General features: G+C 38.5%; 3 protein-coding genes across 7 annotated transcripts in view; 1 reads left to right on the top strand and 2 right to left on the bottom strand.

The window, feature by feature from the left end:
- Positions 1 to 289: 289 nt before the first annotated feature.
- pstpip1a (proline-serine-threonine phosphatase interacting protein 1a) lies at positions 290 to 5762 on the bottom strand. The gene is made up of 15 exons (XM_017033201.2): positions 5617 to 5762; positions 4434 to 4558; positions 4269 to 4343; positions 4145 to 4179; positions 3951 to 4057; positions 3767 to 3829; positions 3072 to 3176; positions 2826 to 2871; positions 2650 to 2729; positions 1846 to 1944; positions 1648 to 1744; positions 1419 to 1503; positions 1257 to 1333; positions 726 to 823; positions 290 to 639 (listed from the first exon to the last, which is right to left on the bottom strand). Exons 1-15 carry the CDS (start codon positions 5644 to 5646, stop codon positions 508 to 510), a joined length of 1254 nt encoding a protein of 417 aa, XP_016888690.2. The 5' UTR covers positions 5647 to 5762; the 3' UTR covers positions 290 to 507.
- On the bottom strand, positions 5438 to 8708 carry rcn2 (reticulocalbin 2). Of its 2 annotated transcripts, none has more exons than XM_008312207.3 (8): positions 8518 to 8708; positions 7486 to 7626; positions 7296 to 7398; positions 7022 to 7218; positions 6800 to 6913; positions 6588 to 6681; positions 6359 to 6498; positions 5438 to 6274 (listed from the first exon to the last, which is right to left on the bottom strand). In XM_008312207.3, exons 2-8 carry the CDS (start codon positions 7624 to 7626, stop codon positions 6131 to 6133), a joined length of 933 nt encoding a protein of 310 aa, XP_008310429.1. In that variant the 5' UTR covers positions 8518 to 8708; the 3' UTR covers positions 5438 to 6130. The 2 variants fall into 2 exon arrangements, with proteins under 2 accessions (XP_008310429.1, XP_008310430.1); XM_008312208.3 differs by lacking the exon at positions 8518 to 8708 and adding an exon at positions 8266 to 8499.
- Positions 8709 to 8829: 121 nt separating this feature from the next.
- The window catches only part of scaper (S-phase cyclin A-associated protein in the ER), a 53258-nt gene continuing 45186 nt past the window's right edge, over positions 8830 to 16901 (top strand). The window contains exons 1-5 of one of the 4 annotated variants that reach the window (XM_017033220.2): positions 8830 to 8967; positions 9114 to 9296; positions 13632 to 13749; positions 14372 to 14448; positions 15257 to 15475. In XM_017033220.2, the coding sequence (XP_016888709.1) occupies positions 9135 to 9296; positions 13632 to 13749; positions 14372 to 14448; positions 15257 to 15475 (576 nt within the window). In that variant the 5' untranslated portion in view covers positions 8830 to 8967; positions 9114 to 9134. The other 3 variants (XM_017033222.2, XM_017033221.2, XM_025056052.1) reach the window with 3 other exon arrangements.

Below are 16901 nucleotides of genomic sequence, written 5' to 3'. Positions count from 1 at the left end.
TGTAAAATAGCTTCAGTGTGTGTCCTTCTGGCACATTCTGTTATAAAACAAACTCTGTAGGGCTACAGTGTTTGTTCTTATGCAGGTAAAAGACTCCTGCTAAGAAACCTAAGCACAATGGCCGCATCAGAGAAACGAGACACCTTTGAACTATTGATAGGACATTCACATGAGTCAAGAAGGACATCTGGGTCCATTACAACCTCTTGAATGGCACTGCTGCATTTGTGAGTATAGCCATAATAGTAAAGGTTTTATAGCAGAGAGACATAAAAATCATCCTCAAAACTTAATTGTACAACAAACTTTACTGTACATCTCTACTTTTAAAAACATGGCTGCAATATGTCCATAGCAACTGCTGAAAGTGCATTAAACCCTTGTGGAAAAAATGTAAATATGTTTACACCATTTAATATAGTCATGTCTATCTACGAAGATGCAAAATAAACCCTTTGATGTTAGAATCTTACATGTTCAAGATTGCACAGGTCTACTCTTATGAACTTATTGTTGTGCTAGGTAAGAACCAGGAACCAATCCCGTGACTCCGTTTCTCTGCACCATCCACCAGCCATCTTGATTTTGGTCAATGACAACCACCATGTCCCCGACAGACACAGAGAGCTCGTCTTCATTCTGAAGATTGGGAAAGTAAGTTTTAAGGAAAATGTTTTTAATCTACCGTAATCATCTCAAGTTGAGTAAAACGTGACAATGCTGACCTGAGCCACATAGTCATACATGGCTGTATACTCCTCGCTGCTTGGTCTGGATTCCTCTAACCCAGGAATGGAGGCGTAGACTCCATCTGATGTTTCTGCTGTAACCAGAGCAGACTGGCTTTAGTCAGTTTTGCTAATCTTATTTCTGATGGCATCTGCCTAAGTAGAAGGCAGATGCAACTAACCTAAAAAGTGTCAGAAGTAAATACTGTATCGTTACTGAAAGCATTGTTTAACACTTACTGTCATCGACCAAGTAGACAAAATGTCTAAGTAAATGCTACCCTGTTACCCATCATGCCTTGTACATGACTGTGTAATGACTAGGGTGTTAAAAGCTTGGGCAGCTTTAATTGGTCAGATCTACTTTCGTTACGGGGTGTTCATATCAAACACTGTTTTTAATGCCTGTATCGCACCACTTAATCATTTTTTATTGCATCAAAGCCCCTCATGTAAAACACATTTCTTGTGAACACAATGATAGATGTCATGTGTTGCGTGAATAAAAGTGTTGGGTTTTTTTTTTACCAGTGGGCTGTGTAACCGGTTCAATGATGCTTGTCTTGGAGCCAAAAGAGCAGTTTGTCTGCAGCAGATTTGAGAACCTACAAATAATAGTCACAGTTGGCCCATGAAGATGCAAATAGAGATTTGGGAAGTTTGCATGTCGTAAGCTCAAGTGTGAGTCACCTTTTTATTACTCCAACAAATCCGACACTGCCGTTTCCCTCAGATGGACCATTTCCTGTGTAGTAATTCTGGTATTCTATTGGTGCTGTTAGAGAAAAAAAACAACTTAACTATTATCTGCTTGTGCCAAACAGTCATATAGGGATAAATAGTTAAATGTGCAATGATAAGCGTATTCAAATCAAAATGAGGAAGGAGAAAATGAGGAAGACAGAGCGCAGTTACCAACCCGGTGGTGCTGAGCCGGTGCCTTTTGTCTCCACAAAGCAGTTGTTGTCCGTGATGACGTCACAATTTTCCAGAGTTTTCCTGACATCTTCATAACACTGTGTGGAATTTACATGCACAGTTGGGTTGTACAGAAGGGTCTGGTGAACGAGCGTTAAGGTTCAGATGTAGAAAGGGAAATCTCTGCTGCCACACCCACCTCGTCGTCCTTCACACACTGCATAGATAGGTGGTTACAGTGCACCCACAGAGCACCCCTTATGATGCTGATTCGGTCTTCTTCCTGCTGCTGGAACATCTGCAAAGAAAGCATGTGTAAGGCAATGGTTCATAACCCCCCCATCCTCCCCTCCGGATTCGAAGATAACAATTGCTGTGCCCTCTTTCGCCCACCTTTACACATTCACAGCAATTGTTTCAAAACTCCACTAAATGTAAATCTAATCAAAAATAATATGCCCCCCCCTTGAGTAACTCCATGCCCCATAGCAGGACCCCCCCTAACTTTTTTTTAACAATTTAGCAACATTTAGTTATAAACATACTGTGTATGTTGTGTTTGAAAAGCTACCCCTAAAGCTTTGCTAAATGAGTCATTAAAGTCTAAAATTTCTGCATAAACATAGTTTACTTCATTAACTAACCCCTAATAATAATAGTAATAATAATAATAATGATTAGAGTAATAGTAATAATAGTTCTCTGTTAATAATTAAAAGTGCCTCACAATGGTTTGTCAGTCTAAAAATACCTGTTTCTATAAAAGCTGCAGTTGTGCTGCTGTTTTGTAAGTATGATCATGTTGCAAAACAAATGCAGAAAGCAATGTGTTGCAAACCTAAACAAAGTGTTATAAAAAAAAACTTGCATCTGCTTAGTTGATGGTGTGAAGTTACGTCTGTGAAACTGGCAAGGAATATAGGAAGTATTACACATCTGCATTTTACCAGTATTTCCACTTCAATGCATACAGTATGTACTTTCTGAAATGTCAAAACATTACCTCACATGTGTTAATGTGTGTGGATTCCCATTCTTGACGCACTCTGTCCAACTGTTCAATGTTGGACATGTACTGTTTCTCTTCAGGACCAATGAGAACAATAAGACAAATAAATGAGGAGGCAGAATTCATTTTGCATCTTTTGTATTAAGTGGTACTTTGACCGTCAACCTTACCGGCCATCTCTGCAGCTTCTCGGCACTGTTTAGATTTATTGTTCATCTGAAAAAACAACAACATTATATGCAGTACAAATTTTACCGTGTCATACCAGCATGCTAAGATATATAGAATGTCTTAGTAGAAAATAACTTTCTTCTGAGAAGTTTTTAGGAGATATTATGGAGCTGAAAAAACTAGATACAAAAAGAATGATTGTGATTGTGTTACTGGTTAATAACTCTACTACCCACATTATTTACCTTCTCTATTTGTTTGGGGGTAGTTGTGGGAGTGTTGCCCATCTTCTCGGCTGTTTGTTCAGCGTCATCTGCCTCACTGCAGCGCATCTCATACGTCCTTTTAGACTGGGAAGGGAAACACAATGGAAACTACTGCATCAAAAGGAACCACAAAACCCACATTTTGTTTATTAGCACAGAACTGTGTGAAACCATGGTGTGGTTTGAAAGGGTTGTTGGAAGAAAAAAGTGCATCAACAACTTTTCACCCTACTTTTTGTGTGAAAAGAAACACAAAAAAGTTTATAAAGCTGTGGTTCAATGACAATGGCAGAGTGACAAGAATTACTTAACTAGAAACCCTAAAGAATTTTTAGGATAGAAATAGTAAAATAAAAATAAAAAGTTACATAATAACTAACTGACATGAGCGCATAGTGGGCAGAAAAATAACTACAAACATGCTGTCAAAACTGTGTCACATGCATAAAACAGAGTTAAAATTACTACTTTGAAGAGTCATTAAAATAAAAAACCAACCCAATAATCCTAATTCTAGATTGCACTAAATTGTGCCATTTCAAATGTTGTAACTAACATGTTAACTGAGGTGTGAAACACACATCCAGCTGCGGTTATTTGTCTTTCTGTTTCAACATTTATGAAAAAAACATAATGAGAATGAAAGAACAGGGCTGATAATGACGGACTCTTACTTCTGTTGTTTTCTTGTAGAGCGATACTTTTGTTTTCTGGACTTTTTCCATTAAGACTTCGTACTAAAAAGACAAATCAGGAATGAAATGTGTCATCACTGTAGAACCACACTGACAGGAAATTGGTTTCCTTTTCAATTTCTTGTACATGGGCATGACGGTAAAAAAACAAACAAAAGAAAACCTTCTTCCGCTGTTCTTTCTGTCTTTCTCTGAACTCCTCCATCTGCTTCACTTCCTCCTTTAAGAGTCCAGCGAGCTGAATATGCAAGTTTCCGGTATTCTCCATTTCTGAACAAAATCAAAAGTGTAAAATCACACAGTGACCTGATGTGATATGTTATACCATGGATGTCATAATTAGTGTACTGTGCTTACGTTTTTTCATTTCATCAAAAGACATCCTCAAAGTGCTGTGACAACACAGAGGACAAGACCTTAGAAAAATGCCACATTTTTTTAAACTGAAGAAATGTATATAAGGAGTAAATAAACCACACACCTGGTTTCACCTAAACCGCCCGCCTTTCTGGCGATGGTGATTAAATCTTTTCCGTATTTCTCTTCTGCTGCAGCTCTAGGCAGACATGAACCCAACACAATGTTCAAAAACTAACTTCACTGTCGGCTTTACATGTGAAACTCATCAGTTCTTTTTTGTACCCACCTCATTTTCAAGAGTTCCTCCATGTCCTTGCAGGTTCGTCTGCCATCATTTAGCCTTTGAATAAGAGTCTCATATCCAACATTACTGATGAATTCCACTCCCTGTGGCATCACAGATGGTAAAGGCTGGAATTTTTTTAGCATAGACATTAAATACATTAACATTGTTACAATTGAAAGAATCTGACCAGTGTTCTGCACGGAGAGTTCATAGCAACAGTGAAAGTTAAAAGATCAACAAGCTAAGGCTGCATTTCATTCTACAATAAAATACAATTAACTAAAGCATTGGCATGATGTTAAATCATCATTACACACAAGTACATATACCATAAAAACAGTACTGTGATTTGGTAATGATCAAGTATAACTTACATTTGGACAAAATGTCTTAATGTATACGGCTTCAATTTTCTATTAGCTGACATTTAGTACAAACATATTTTTTGTGGGATAAAGTTTCCCACAATTTTTAATAGAGTCAAACAAGTCAGGTTTGTTGTTACTGCTTCAAACAACATTTTAAGTTGTGGGTCTAAGATTATTAAAACAAACAGACAAAAAAGACCAAATTGCGTAATTTTGTAAATTTATATTTGTAAGTCTGGTTTCTGACATCTTGATATTATCAGTAGGTTTACTGAGTGACTATGAATGACTATGAAGCGCTTGTCAAACATAAATGGTTGTTGTTTTTTGTGGTAATGAATAGAAAGTTAAGAGGAACAGTGTGTCTTTACATGGCAGAAAAATAGGAGAAAAAAGGATACAGTAAATCTACTGATAATAGGACGAAGATGAAGAGAAACAATGATGCAATGATCTAAAGCTGCAGGCAGGTTAAGTTTCTCTTTTCAACTTCAGGTTCCTGTGAGGACAAAAAAACTGCCAACTGATGTTTCACTTTATGTCTATTGTTGTCTATTGTAGTCGATGTCTTTGAACACTTGCATCCACACATGGTATTAGACACAATGTAAACGGCATAAAATCACACAAAAAATGTCAAATAGGATAAACTTTTATTTTGGCTTCTATAATTTGCAGTCATACACTTTCACCAAAATTTGACATTTTTGTTTAATTTGTTTACCAAACTAACATAATAGTTTTTAATGGTGTTGCTGGAGGTAGGATGAAGTGTTAAACAACTACAAATACAAACGAACTCCTGAATAACTCACCCAGAATGAATCTTTAAACTCCAGTTTCATCTTGGCTGTGGGTTAAACTGTCCTCATCAGATAATCCACTTAAATTCACAAATTCGCTCTTTCAGCCGTGTAGCAGGCTGCTGCTCAGTGCAAGAGAAACAGTTGAGTCTACATTCAGGAAACCAACCCTTCAACTGCCACAAACCACTCTCTCGATAGATTTGAATGAGGAAGAGAAGAAACACGGAGATTCACGTCATTTCACTTGTTCAACTATTCAAAGAAAACCCTTCTAAAACACTTTCATTTCAGATCTTTAAATATGATCAAATTACCTACAGTTAATTTGATATTTATGTTAAATGTTCAATTATCCCTACACTAGTGGCTGCATTGCATTGTATAGATTTAATTTTGTTTTGTAACGACTTTCTTTAACATCACTGTATCAGACAGTTCTGTGAAAATATATTCCCTCTTTCAAAACTAAAGAATTTAACCAATGACAACTACATGAATTGACATGAAAATTCTATCACTTTAATTACAATTCATCATGGGAAACATGCAGCTGTCTGCCGTAGTCTGTCACTTCACTGTTCATGAATGTTTCTTGGTTTTTCAAAACTTCGGCCTGAGAGATCTGTCCGTCTCCATCACCGTCCATTTCCTTAATGAGGTGAAGGGCCTTTGGACAAGAAGCAGAACAAGACAATGAATCAGTGTATTCCTGTTATCATGAAGAGTTATTGAAGCCTGGTTTTAGGTTCACCTCCTCTCTTGCGGAACCGTAACTATTAGGCGCCACCCAGCGAAGCTGCTCTGCTCGGTCCAGCTTCCCATCCTTGTCTTGATCATAGAGATCTTTAAAACGCTCAGTTTCTTCCATTTCCCATTGTGAAGGGGAATCATCTGATAAAAAAAAAATTAAGGCAACACAACTGAAAAAAGGCTGACGAGATTACAGCAATCAATCAATGAATCTTCAAAAATAATCTTACCATCACCGCGCACATCTCCAATAAATTCACTCAGACTGATGTATCCATCATTATCTGTGTCATATTCACTCAAAACATCTTCAATTGCAAAGTCCTATCAGGGGAATAAACATTTTATTCTTTTAGCAAAAATATTAAATGTTGCCAGTTTAAATAGAAGCTGTTGAAGTTGGAAAAAAATATTTATATATAAATGTATATATATTTCTTACATCCATGTGATCCACTTCAGATGGGTGTGTGAAGGCAAGAAACTCGGATACATTAAGACCAGGAGTACCGTCCAGATCAGCATGGTCAAAGCGCCTCCTCTCCTTCTGATGGAGCTAATGAGGATATTATCATATGTGGAGGAATTTTTTTTTTTAACCAAAGTCAAAAATAGGGGTGCCATATAACTGTACTCTATAAAGCTACAAAACTTGTAAACATACATGTCTAATGGACTCCTCTTCTGCATCCTCCATCACTGGATTGTCATCAAAATTTATGAGCTGCCCATGAGCAACCATGTTGTATTCTTCCCATGTTACAACGCCATTATTGTCAGTGTCATACTCTGGAAAACGCTCTTCTGCATCATCCAGGGCATAGTTCCTGTAGACCTGCTGAATCCACACAGTGATCTCCTCTGTGTCAGAAAAGAGTGGACAGAGTATTAGATGTAGTCATCGGAAATTGTTGTCTTTCTTAAGGAAACACATTTACCTGCACTTAGCAGATTGTCTCCATTCGTGTCAATTTTCTTTACTATTTGCATCATCTTTTTCTTCTGCTCTTCAGGGCTGAGCTTCTTGAACTCCTCTGTGTCCTTAGAAGGCCAGAGACAACAAATGGTGGTGAGGAAATTGTACAATATTGATTTGTAATAGCATGAGAGAGATTAGAGATTAGCCACCTCATCTCCCAGCAGCATGTCCATGTCGTGCTCAGGATTATGCTGTTGGTCAAAATAGTGATCATCATCAGAATGCTTGTGAGAGCTTTGACCAAGTCCAAACTGGAGCACCAGTAGAACTAACAGTGCAGTGGGAGCCATCTGTTGATTGTTTTAGAGAACAACAGTTTATTACACAGTAACACAGTAGGACATCTTGATAATCTTGACCAGTGATAAAATAATTAGGATTATGTGTCTTTAAAAGCAGAAAATAACAGAAAATATAAAAAGAGCCAGCTGTATTTGTCATTGTAAATAGGCTGTGTCAAATACATTACAAACCAAGGGTTTAACGATACGAATGTTTTAGCCCATGGATTTAGCCCATGGTCATTGTGCATTTTTATATTGATTACCAATGGAGATTGGGATAGGCATGAAGTTCATGTTGTCTTGCACTTCACATAAAGTCTTAAGCCACAACACAGCATTGCCTGCAAAGGTGTGTGCAGATTCGCCATTTAAACCAATACTTAAAACCAAATCTAGGTCTAACTGTAAAACCCCAGACATCAGTCTTAAAACTCTAGACCTCTTAGTCTTACACATCACTTTCTGTATTGGTTTGTGTTTACCGCACAAATTCAAGCATGTCAATGTGAATCCCAAAAATCTTTCCATTGTGTTTATCTCAACACAAACGTCCCGAAAATAATTTGCAGAACGCCTATTTGGAAGTGTACAAGCTTTATTGGGAATCAGCTCCGTATCTTCAGCTAACATACAAAGACAACTCACCTTTTGGATCTACGTAAACAGTAAATCCAGAATGGGAAAAAGGGACATTGCACGCGCTTTTTCACCAGTTATGTCAATGTCGCACAGCTTAACACAAATAGACGGTTTTTGACCAGAATTATAAAATATAATGAAACAGGTGATAGACACGTAAAGGCAGACTGTGGGAAATTCAATTAACACACAGTACAATAACGCTTTATGCCTTAAACGCTACTACAAAACTGTATATGTGAATAGAACATTATTTACCTTATAAAGTTCCCTGTGTAAGCGATGAAGACCCCTTACTTATCGCAGTATGATTTTTTTCCGGATAGAAATATCAAAATAAATGCGCTAACCAACTAAATTATTTATTTGGTATAATTATTACAGATATATTGACCAAAACATTAGCGTAACATATTCTTAGAAACGTACATCTGATACTTCATTTGAATATTGTGACAAATCACAGTCACAAACTGCCATATGAAAGCTTTCGAAAAGATGTGCTTTTACTTTGAAGACTCTGTTTCGAATGTGTTATTCGATAAAAGGTGACTTCACGTTTTCTTACGTCATTGCCTTAACGCCCCGCCTATTCAACATGGTTTCCACGGTGACTGCTTAAAGTCCCGCCCCTAAGACATCTGCCCACCCATTGGTTTGGATTCTTCTGAACCTTATTGGACCGATCGGACGTTGTTTCCGTGTTAGGTGTGTAATCATTGGTTAACTTCAACGACAGTCAATAATATGAACTCAAAAGACTTCCTGCTTCTGGTTGCATAGCTTGGCATGTTTTCTTCCACCAGTGGCGGCAGTTAATTGTGTTAGTCTTTTTAAATATCTCGCTTTCAAAGCACTGAACCCTCGGAGGACTGATGTCCAAGGACAGTCGCCACGATGGACGACGGCGTGGTGCTGGCCAGAACCGTCTCGGGCCGAGGATTAGCCAAGGTGGGGACGGGAGGGAGAGGTCTGGTGGTAATAGCTCTAGCTCCTCATATGGAGGTGGCAAAAACAAGAATACGTCTACTATGAAGGTAAGTCATAAGCCACTAAAGCAATTGATAATGTCCAAACACAATTTCCTTATGTGAGTAAATAGCCATGTGACACTGTGCTCTCCGAGCTAACAATGCTGGCAGTGATGGAGCCTGACCTTACCTGTTGTGATGTGTGATGTCACTAGAGCTGTGGTTTATCTTAAATGTCTGTGTAGGTTCTCAGGTTCTTTACCTGAATTATTGCTCGTACATTGGTAATTTTTCTGAGACGTGTGGGTTCCTAAAAACCAGTTGCTCATTAAATTAGACTTAATGGGAAGTCAATGGTAAGATATGTAGACAGAGTGGCTGATAGGTTCATGGTAGGGCTACATCATGTATTACAACTGAGATCTTATATATGGACAGGTGACCACCAAATAAAATCAAGTTTGAGTGCAAATATGCATCTGTGCTTAATATAGGTAGAAAAGTTGGAACTAAACAAAACACATCTGTGTGAATGATTATGAGGGAGGATAAAATGAAGGTACAGTACTTAAAACGATAAATGTGGATGCGTCTATATACTAGGGGTCAGTTGTCTAAAAAAACAGTAAATAGCAATAGCTAAAATACACATTAAAATTAAAAGGCAGTCAACAGTGATGAACAGCATGGCTAAAATCAAAATAAACAAGATTGTAGTGAGATGTGTTATGATGTATTGTTTATCGCCAGGTTTGACTGGGTGGAACTAGAAGAAAAATACTCCTCATCTGCTATGTTGGTCATTTACAGACACATTTACACTTGTCCCTGTCTTTTAGACAGAAAGAAAAGAGGGAGACCTCAGAGAAAATTAATGACATCCCATGGGAGGACAAGAATTTGGGTGGTGTCATAGTAGATGAGGCTAAGACAAGATGCAGACATCTCTCGTGGTGTCCCCTGACTGGAACAGCTGAAAGAAGCTGTAGTAGGAGTAGTTGTTTTATTATTGGTAGCTATGGAAGTACTAAAACAGTTTTCATTTAGTTGAGGTCTTAAAAAACCTATTGGCCATAAGAACACGTCAGTCTAAAGCTGTCGGTCCTGCATGGCAGTGAGACGAGGCTACTGCTGAATGCTCACATACAGTTTTGATGATTTTCTCAGTCAGACATGTTTATAACCTCACTATTATCTTTGAGCAAATGTGACTTAATTATGCATTTGACCAGGGCTAAATTAGGTAAATCTGATTTGAACCTGAGATTCACTTTAGGTACATTTACTGCTCATATCTCTGTATATTTAAGTGTGATATTGTATAAACATATAAAACACATATTAAAATTACCATCATTATCCTTTCTTACTTTGTTCAACAAAAACACAACATTGCTCTGAATATTGCCTGCATATCTTATATGCCCTGAATTACATATTCAGGCATTTGAAAATTGCAAATGATTCCGGCCCACATATTGAATGTAACAACATCAGTATGCAATCTGATCGCTCTGGATAAATGTAAATGGAAGGTATGACGTGAACTATCAATTTTCCACTACAGAGGCCAATCATTTGCTGTGCTTCAGTCAGAGTGGGTGATGCACAGCCAGGCTCTTGTTAGCACTAACCGCCTCTGAGCCTGCAGCTACACTCACTGCTGGCAATGCAGGATGGGGGGCAGAGAGGCAGTCCCACTGTGTGCACATGACTGCGCAGTGTTGTGTCAGAAGGAGAGATGAGAAACGCATTGAGAGCAGGGGCTTGATGCAGAACAGCCAGTGCTGAAGAGAGAAACAGTGGATTTACAAGAGGAGAGAGTGAAAGACAGATGGACAGCAGCAGGCAGTGAGGTGGGCCCGACACAGAATTGGTAGCTTGGCAGAGAGCTGCAGTCAAGGGCTGCATTACAAACAGAACAAACGAAGTTAAACGGAGACCTGCCAGCCTGCTGACCACTTGTCCCTCTCAGGCGATACTGGGAGAAGCGTTGACACAGCTGAGCAAGTTGCTATAGCAGTGTGGACGACACAGTAGGACTCTATTTTTGGGCCTGCTGTCAGAAGACGATGTCACCTCGCATGCTTGGAAGTGTTGGTCAGGGGGAACAGGTTGCTTGATGTGGGCTCCAAAAGTATGTCAGTGGTGGATAATGACGAGGAATCTACTCACAGACTCTACTTCATATCTGTATGTATTCTCAAATCTTCTACCATCTCTGTGTCTGACCTCATGAGCAACTCCTTACCCCCCACCCCCTGTCTTGCTGCTTGCATCTGTTTGTAGAGCTCACCAAAAGGGAAACCCTACACTTGTCCCCTTACTCAGAACTCAGTCTGATATAAATAAAACCATAATCTCCCTGTTGCATGGAGGTGGATTGGTATATCAGAGAATACAATAAGTCATGCTTATTTTATTTCATGTGTGGGTTTTTTGTGCGACCCAGGAGACAGTTGATTCAATCAAAGAATGTTGCTTTAAGGCTTTTCTTCCCCCACAGTCGGCTACATTTGGGCAGATAGCCATCAGCTTTGAGGAGATAGGGCATTCACACAGCACTCATCTGTTGACAGCTCTGGGATTACAACACAACACTGAGTAAATGTCTGAGATCTATGGATGACAGATGTAGCATTGATTACATGCTACCTAATACATTTTCTTGATTTAACCAGGGATTTCTGATGCAACTTTTGTTTTATTATTGTGCTTCACAAAAAAGCACCAACCAGTTCAGTTTTGAAGAATTTTTCTCTTCATATGTAGGTCAGCTGAATAGGTCTCTTTGGGACATTCAGTAGTGGCAGACCAGTGCACGCATGCTGTGTCTACAGGGCTAATATTCAATGAGCCATTATGGGTAAAGGTTTCTGCCTCATGTATTTTTTAACCTTCCCATTTGATATGCCTACTTTGTAAGAGCCAATACATTATTGTGTTACATACAGTTTATTGTGAGTGTTGTCTTTGAGTCATTTATCATTTACAAGGAAGGAAAAAGTTCTGTTGTATACTGTTGTATACAAGGCTGAAACAGGAACATTTTTAACAAAAGTTAAAGACAAGTTTTGCCTGCATTTTCATCACAATCAGATTAAATTATTTATATTTCTGCATAGAGGAAGTGCGAGGCACTCTGCTGGAAGAAGGAACACTGTGTTGTGAAGACTCCACTCTGATAGGCCTCCTGGCTTTGGCGTATGTTTTGTAGGATTAGAAAAAGCAAATGATACAAAAATGATTCCGCCAGTTTAATATTTTATTAACTTTTATTCCTTTATTAAAACAATGTTGTTTAGTTGTATGCTGTCAGAGATGTATCAGAAGCACTGCTTCTTAAGTCCACGTTCATGAAAGCTGCCATGAATCACTTCAGTAGCATCTATGCTGGCTCACAGTATCTGCTTCACCCAAGGATGAAGTCAAGTTCACCGATGCATAGCCAATGTGTAGGTCAACCATAATGCATGCTGGGATAAAGGCGAGGTTGGACTTTCAGCCTGTGGCTATTTACTGTCACTCCTTACAAACAACACTTTTTCTCTTTGCCATATTGTGGCGTCAACTCGGGTTCTCTATCAGACTTGTATTAAAATGAAAAATATTAAGAGCACAACAGTAGTTTAGTCCTTCAGGATGATGTTTTGTTACCACTGTGTTCATGGAGTGGGTGATTCAGAAGACTGGTAATACTGGCTGTAAATGATCATAGTAGCCTATTCACTGTGCCAGGTAGAGATGCTCCATAAACATCTCTTTATTACATTAATGCTGGCTTATTTCCCTGAATGTTAAATTAACCGTGTTAATTTATGTCCTTTGACACACAGTTGTGTAGATGTGAAGACAGTTCATTCAACTGTATCTGTTCTGTGCCACTATTTCCTGCAGAAACACAGTGTGGGTGGATGAGACAAAGTACCGCAAGTTTATGCACCAGAATAATAGATAAACAGAATATCACCCCAGTATAGCTTTTTCAAGCTGAACTCATTGGCATAGATGTATTTCTTTTCCACACATCCCACATTTTCACAGGATTTGTTGATGATAATAAAACTGTACTATAATTGGGTTATGCTTCAGAATCCAGTGCAAATACATTTTCAACAAGGATAATGTTTTTGTGTTTTCTCTTTGTTGTTGGTTCAAAGAGAAAAATGCCACAGAGGTGGACCGAGCTCTTCTGAATCTCTGGTCCATTTGTGCTCCCCTTGCCTACCCACTTGGTTATAATTATGTTTTTTGTGGCAATGTACCAAATATAAAATTACATTTATACTGATTCTGTCAACATTTGTTTCTTTTATGTAGCATCTTTAATAAATCTACACAATTCTTTTTACCATTATCTTGGCTCACTGCTAACAGTTAATGTCATTTTCTTTCCTGCAGGCATCTTTCCAGCGCTCCAACAGCCATGACAAAGTGCGGAAGATAGTGGCAGAAGAGGGCCGCGCTGCCCGAAACCTCATTGCCTGGAGTGTACCTCTGGAGAACAAAGAGGAGGAAGGTCAGTGACTTTTTCTTGATCAGGTTCAATTTGGGAAACTTGCAAACATAGAGACAGGAAAATAAAAATAAAAACCATCTTTTATTGTATTATTGGGAGAAACAGATGGGGTGAATTTGTAAAAGATGTCAAATGATGCATTGTTATCAATAAACTGTGCCATAGTTGACGCTTTGTTGGTTCTGGTCTGCATTAACAGCCATGACTAACCTGATTGGAATGATACAGTACCACTGATGGTCAGGTCTATAGTTGAATTTCAGAAACATCAGCTCCTGTCAAAACAACCCGCTTTCCCAGGAAGTTACTTGTTTTTTCCCAGCTGAAAAACACAAAGCTTCAGTCTGAACATATTATCAAACCATGGCTTTTGTCTGGCCCATCAAAATAGGAATTTAAGACACCGGTGTCCACAGACAAATCAACTTTTAAAAAATTGTCCTTCAAAATGTATAAATCTGAGTCAATTGTTGCATAGAGCAATTGAGTTCTTACTTTATTGACTAGTACATCTTACAATTATAAACATATCTTTCTATTATTATTCTTGTTATTATAATAATAACACGTGGCTTTTGTTAAAATAGTTCACTCTTTTTGTTGTTTTGTTTCCTTTACACAGCAAAAACTAAAATCAACTCCAGTGGCAGTTCCAGAGTTCAAAGAAACAATTCTGCTCAACAGAAGAATAAGAAACAGGTTAGTGTACCATTAATATTCACCAGAGGGCGCTGCAGTCTAAATTTATATGTAAACCTAATATATAGCGATGTGCTCCAATTAAAGAGAGGTGTTAAGATATTTGTGTGTCTTTGTAGCACTCTAATAAAATGTGTCTTAACATACACTACTACTACTACAGTATTACACACTGCTCTTGTATACACTGAAGATTCGAAATCATATTTGTTTTGGAAGTGTTGTTGTATGAGATAGAGATGTAAATGTCGTCTGTCCACCAAATAGAGAAAATCAATGTTTTAATTTGGTGATGTTTGTTATACACCATGCATGACATCACTGACTACATTTAACCAGTTTGGTGCTGGGAGAAAGGGGTTTGAAAGGAAACACAACTGTGGTTCGGTTGTTTTATTGAATCTGTCGTCTCATTAGAGGCAGAAATGTTTTCTTTTCGTTTACGGTGGTAGACCGTTTTCCAGTAGAAGGCAACCATTCATGGCTAGCAGGAGGCCAGCAGAGGGTGCTCGAGCACAACTGATTTCAACAATGCACTGCGGTTATTCATGTGCAGCTGCATGATTAAGACAAATACATGTTTGCATTGTTTTACTCGATTAGTGATAAATGTTTGTTTATTTGGCTTTAATATTTTATTCTGACTAATGCACTTGATTGTATCTATTTAAACTAGCTTACAGACTTACGGACAGGACTATCCTTTATTGCATTGAAAAACAGGACTAGAATGTGTGTGTGTGTATTTTGGGAGTGTGGGGGTGAAAGTCATAATAAAAATAGTTGTTGGTGTTACAATAATATTTAGATCTTGGTGTTGATTTCCAAGAATGCCAATGTGGAACACAAAGTCTCCGTTGGTGCCTTGTTGGACAAGGGACCAGAAAAGAGCCCCATCAAAGTCAAACATCCCCGCAAAGTGGATCTTCGAGCACACTACTGGGCTTTCCTCTTTGACAACTTGCGTCGAGCCGTTGACCAGATTTATGTCACGTGTGAATCTGATCAGAGCGTGGTAGAATGCAAGGTAAGTGCAAATTATTTTGGCAGTTTCTTTTGGGGGGGGGGTTATTTATTTATTGTACATTTAAAGATTCTGCGTTATGTCAGAAGGGCTCTCTGAAAACTTCCTGGCAAGAGAACTATCACAGGTCTGGAATGGTGTATCCCTAATTCCATTAGTTTTATTATATCACTGCATGAACTTTTCAATGTGATACTGATATGATAGTGCAGGACATGCTTGTGTTGTATTGATTTGTATGCCATGCTGAATTATCCTGAGCATGGTTCTGGTCTTGGTCTGCGGTGAGTACACAGGGCCCAGTTCCCTGTGGTGTGGTCGACTTGCTGTCAGTGCCATAGTGCAGAGTTCTGTGGTCTGATCATCATCATCTTGTTAGTGAGCCTGTGTCTGACATCAGCCTATTTGGTGTTTATTTTTTCATTTATATAATCATTTATTTATTTCTTGCCAAACCGCTGTTTCTCTCTGCATCCTAATGTTGTATAATATACAGGAAGCTGTGTGCTGGTTATGACCTACACAGCACAACTTAGGCTTAATGGAGAGATACTGTGGAGGGATGAAGTCATCAGGGGGGGCAGGCAGACAGCTCTGATACCCACAGCCACAATCCCCCAGTGTGGCTTTGGTCAATCTGGGTTATTTGCTTGGGGAATGGCTTTCCAATTAAAAACTGATGCACACAGATAACAGACACAGGATTCGAGGACTGAATTTATCCCAATGCCGTCTTTCTGTCAAATGTAGTTTTTTTTGTCATCATAAGGAAATTGTTCACCCAGCTTAGAGAAGCATGTGTGCTTATTAATATTGCCTACTGCCCCTCTTTACCCTGTTGCCCTGAAGCTAAATGAGTTCCTATAAATTGTCTCTTGTCATGGGGCTGATTCACTATCAGACAACCTTGAAAAATATTACTCTTCCAGTGTTCCTGCTAGGACATCTTTTTTAAGCAGAGGCAGCGGGTCATTATAGCCTCCCATCCACTACGCACTACGTTTTTTCACCTTTACTGTTCTGGCCTGTCTATTCTTGTCACCTCTCTTATGAAGTAACAAAAGATATTTATATTTGTCAGAGAGATTTTATATATATTTATATTTATCAGGGAGAGAGAGACACAGGATACATAAATCTATTATATTTCCCCCAGGTGTATAGTATGACAACAAGTATTGGGAGTGTTACTTCAGTAATGTATTCCCCTCTGTTTGTGAGTGTAGCGCAATCAACATGTATGCTCTTTTAAAAAATAAAGTAATGGCACAGGCGACAGTTCAATTTAACTATATGATTTTGGACTCATTTGGTTTCATTTTGGTGCCACAGGTTTAGACTCCTTAGGACAATGGCATCAAACTCCAGGCCTGGACATAAAATAGTATTATACATAATTTTTATTTAACAATATTTTCTTTTTGTAAAA

The sequence above is a fragment of the Cynoglossus semilaevis genome, chromosome 6 (assembly GCF_000523025.1).
Source record: "Cynoglossus semilaevis isolate Cse_v1.0 chromosome 6, Cse_v1.0, whole genome shotgun sequence".
In the NCBI taxonomy this organism is placed as follows: Eukaryota; Metazoa; Chordata; class Actinopteri; order Pleuronectiformes; family Cynoglossidae; genus Cynoglossus; species Cynoglossus semilaevis.
Note: the sequence above shows the minus strand (reverse complement) of the source record. Positions and strands in the feature narration are given on the sequence as shown.

Bases quoted from the DNA above. Each gene is read 5' to 3' on its own strand.
- pstpip1a (XM_017033201.2), bottom strand. From the start codon at position 5,646: ATGAAACTGGAGTTTAAAGATTCATTCTGG. The intron at 1,945-2,649 runs GTAATGTTTTGA...CTTTCTTTGCAG, and splicing joins CACACATTAACACATGTGAG to ATGTTCCAGCAGCAGGAAGA. The intron at 1,334-1,418 runs GTGACTCACACT...TATTATTTGTAG, and splicing joins TTTGTTGGAGTAATAAAAAG to GTTCTCAAATCTGCTGCAGA.
- rcn2 (XM_008312207.3), bottom strand. From the start codon at position 7,626: ATGGCTCCCACTGCACTGTTAGTTCTACTGGTGCTCCAGTTTGGACTT. The intron at 7,399-7,485 runs GTGGCTAATCTC...TGGCCTTCTAAG, and splicing joins ACATGCTGCTGGGAGATGAG to GACACAGAGGAGTTCAAGAA. The intron at 6,499-6,587 runs GTAAGATTATTT...TTTTTTTATCAG, and splicing joins TGGAGATGTGCGCGGTGATG to ATGATTCCCCTTCACAATGG.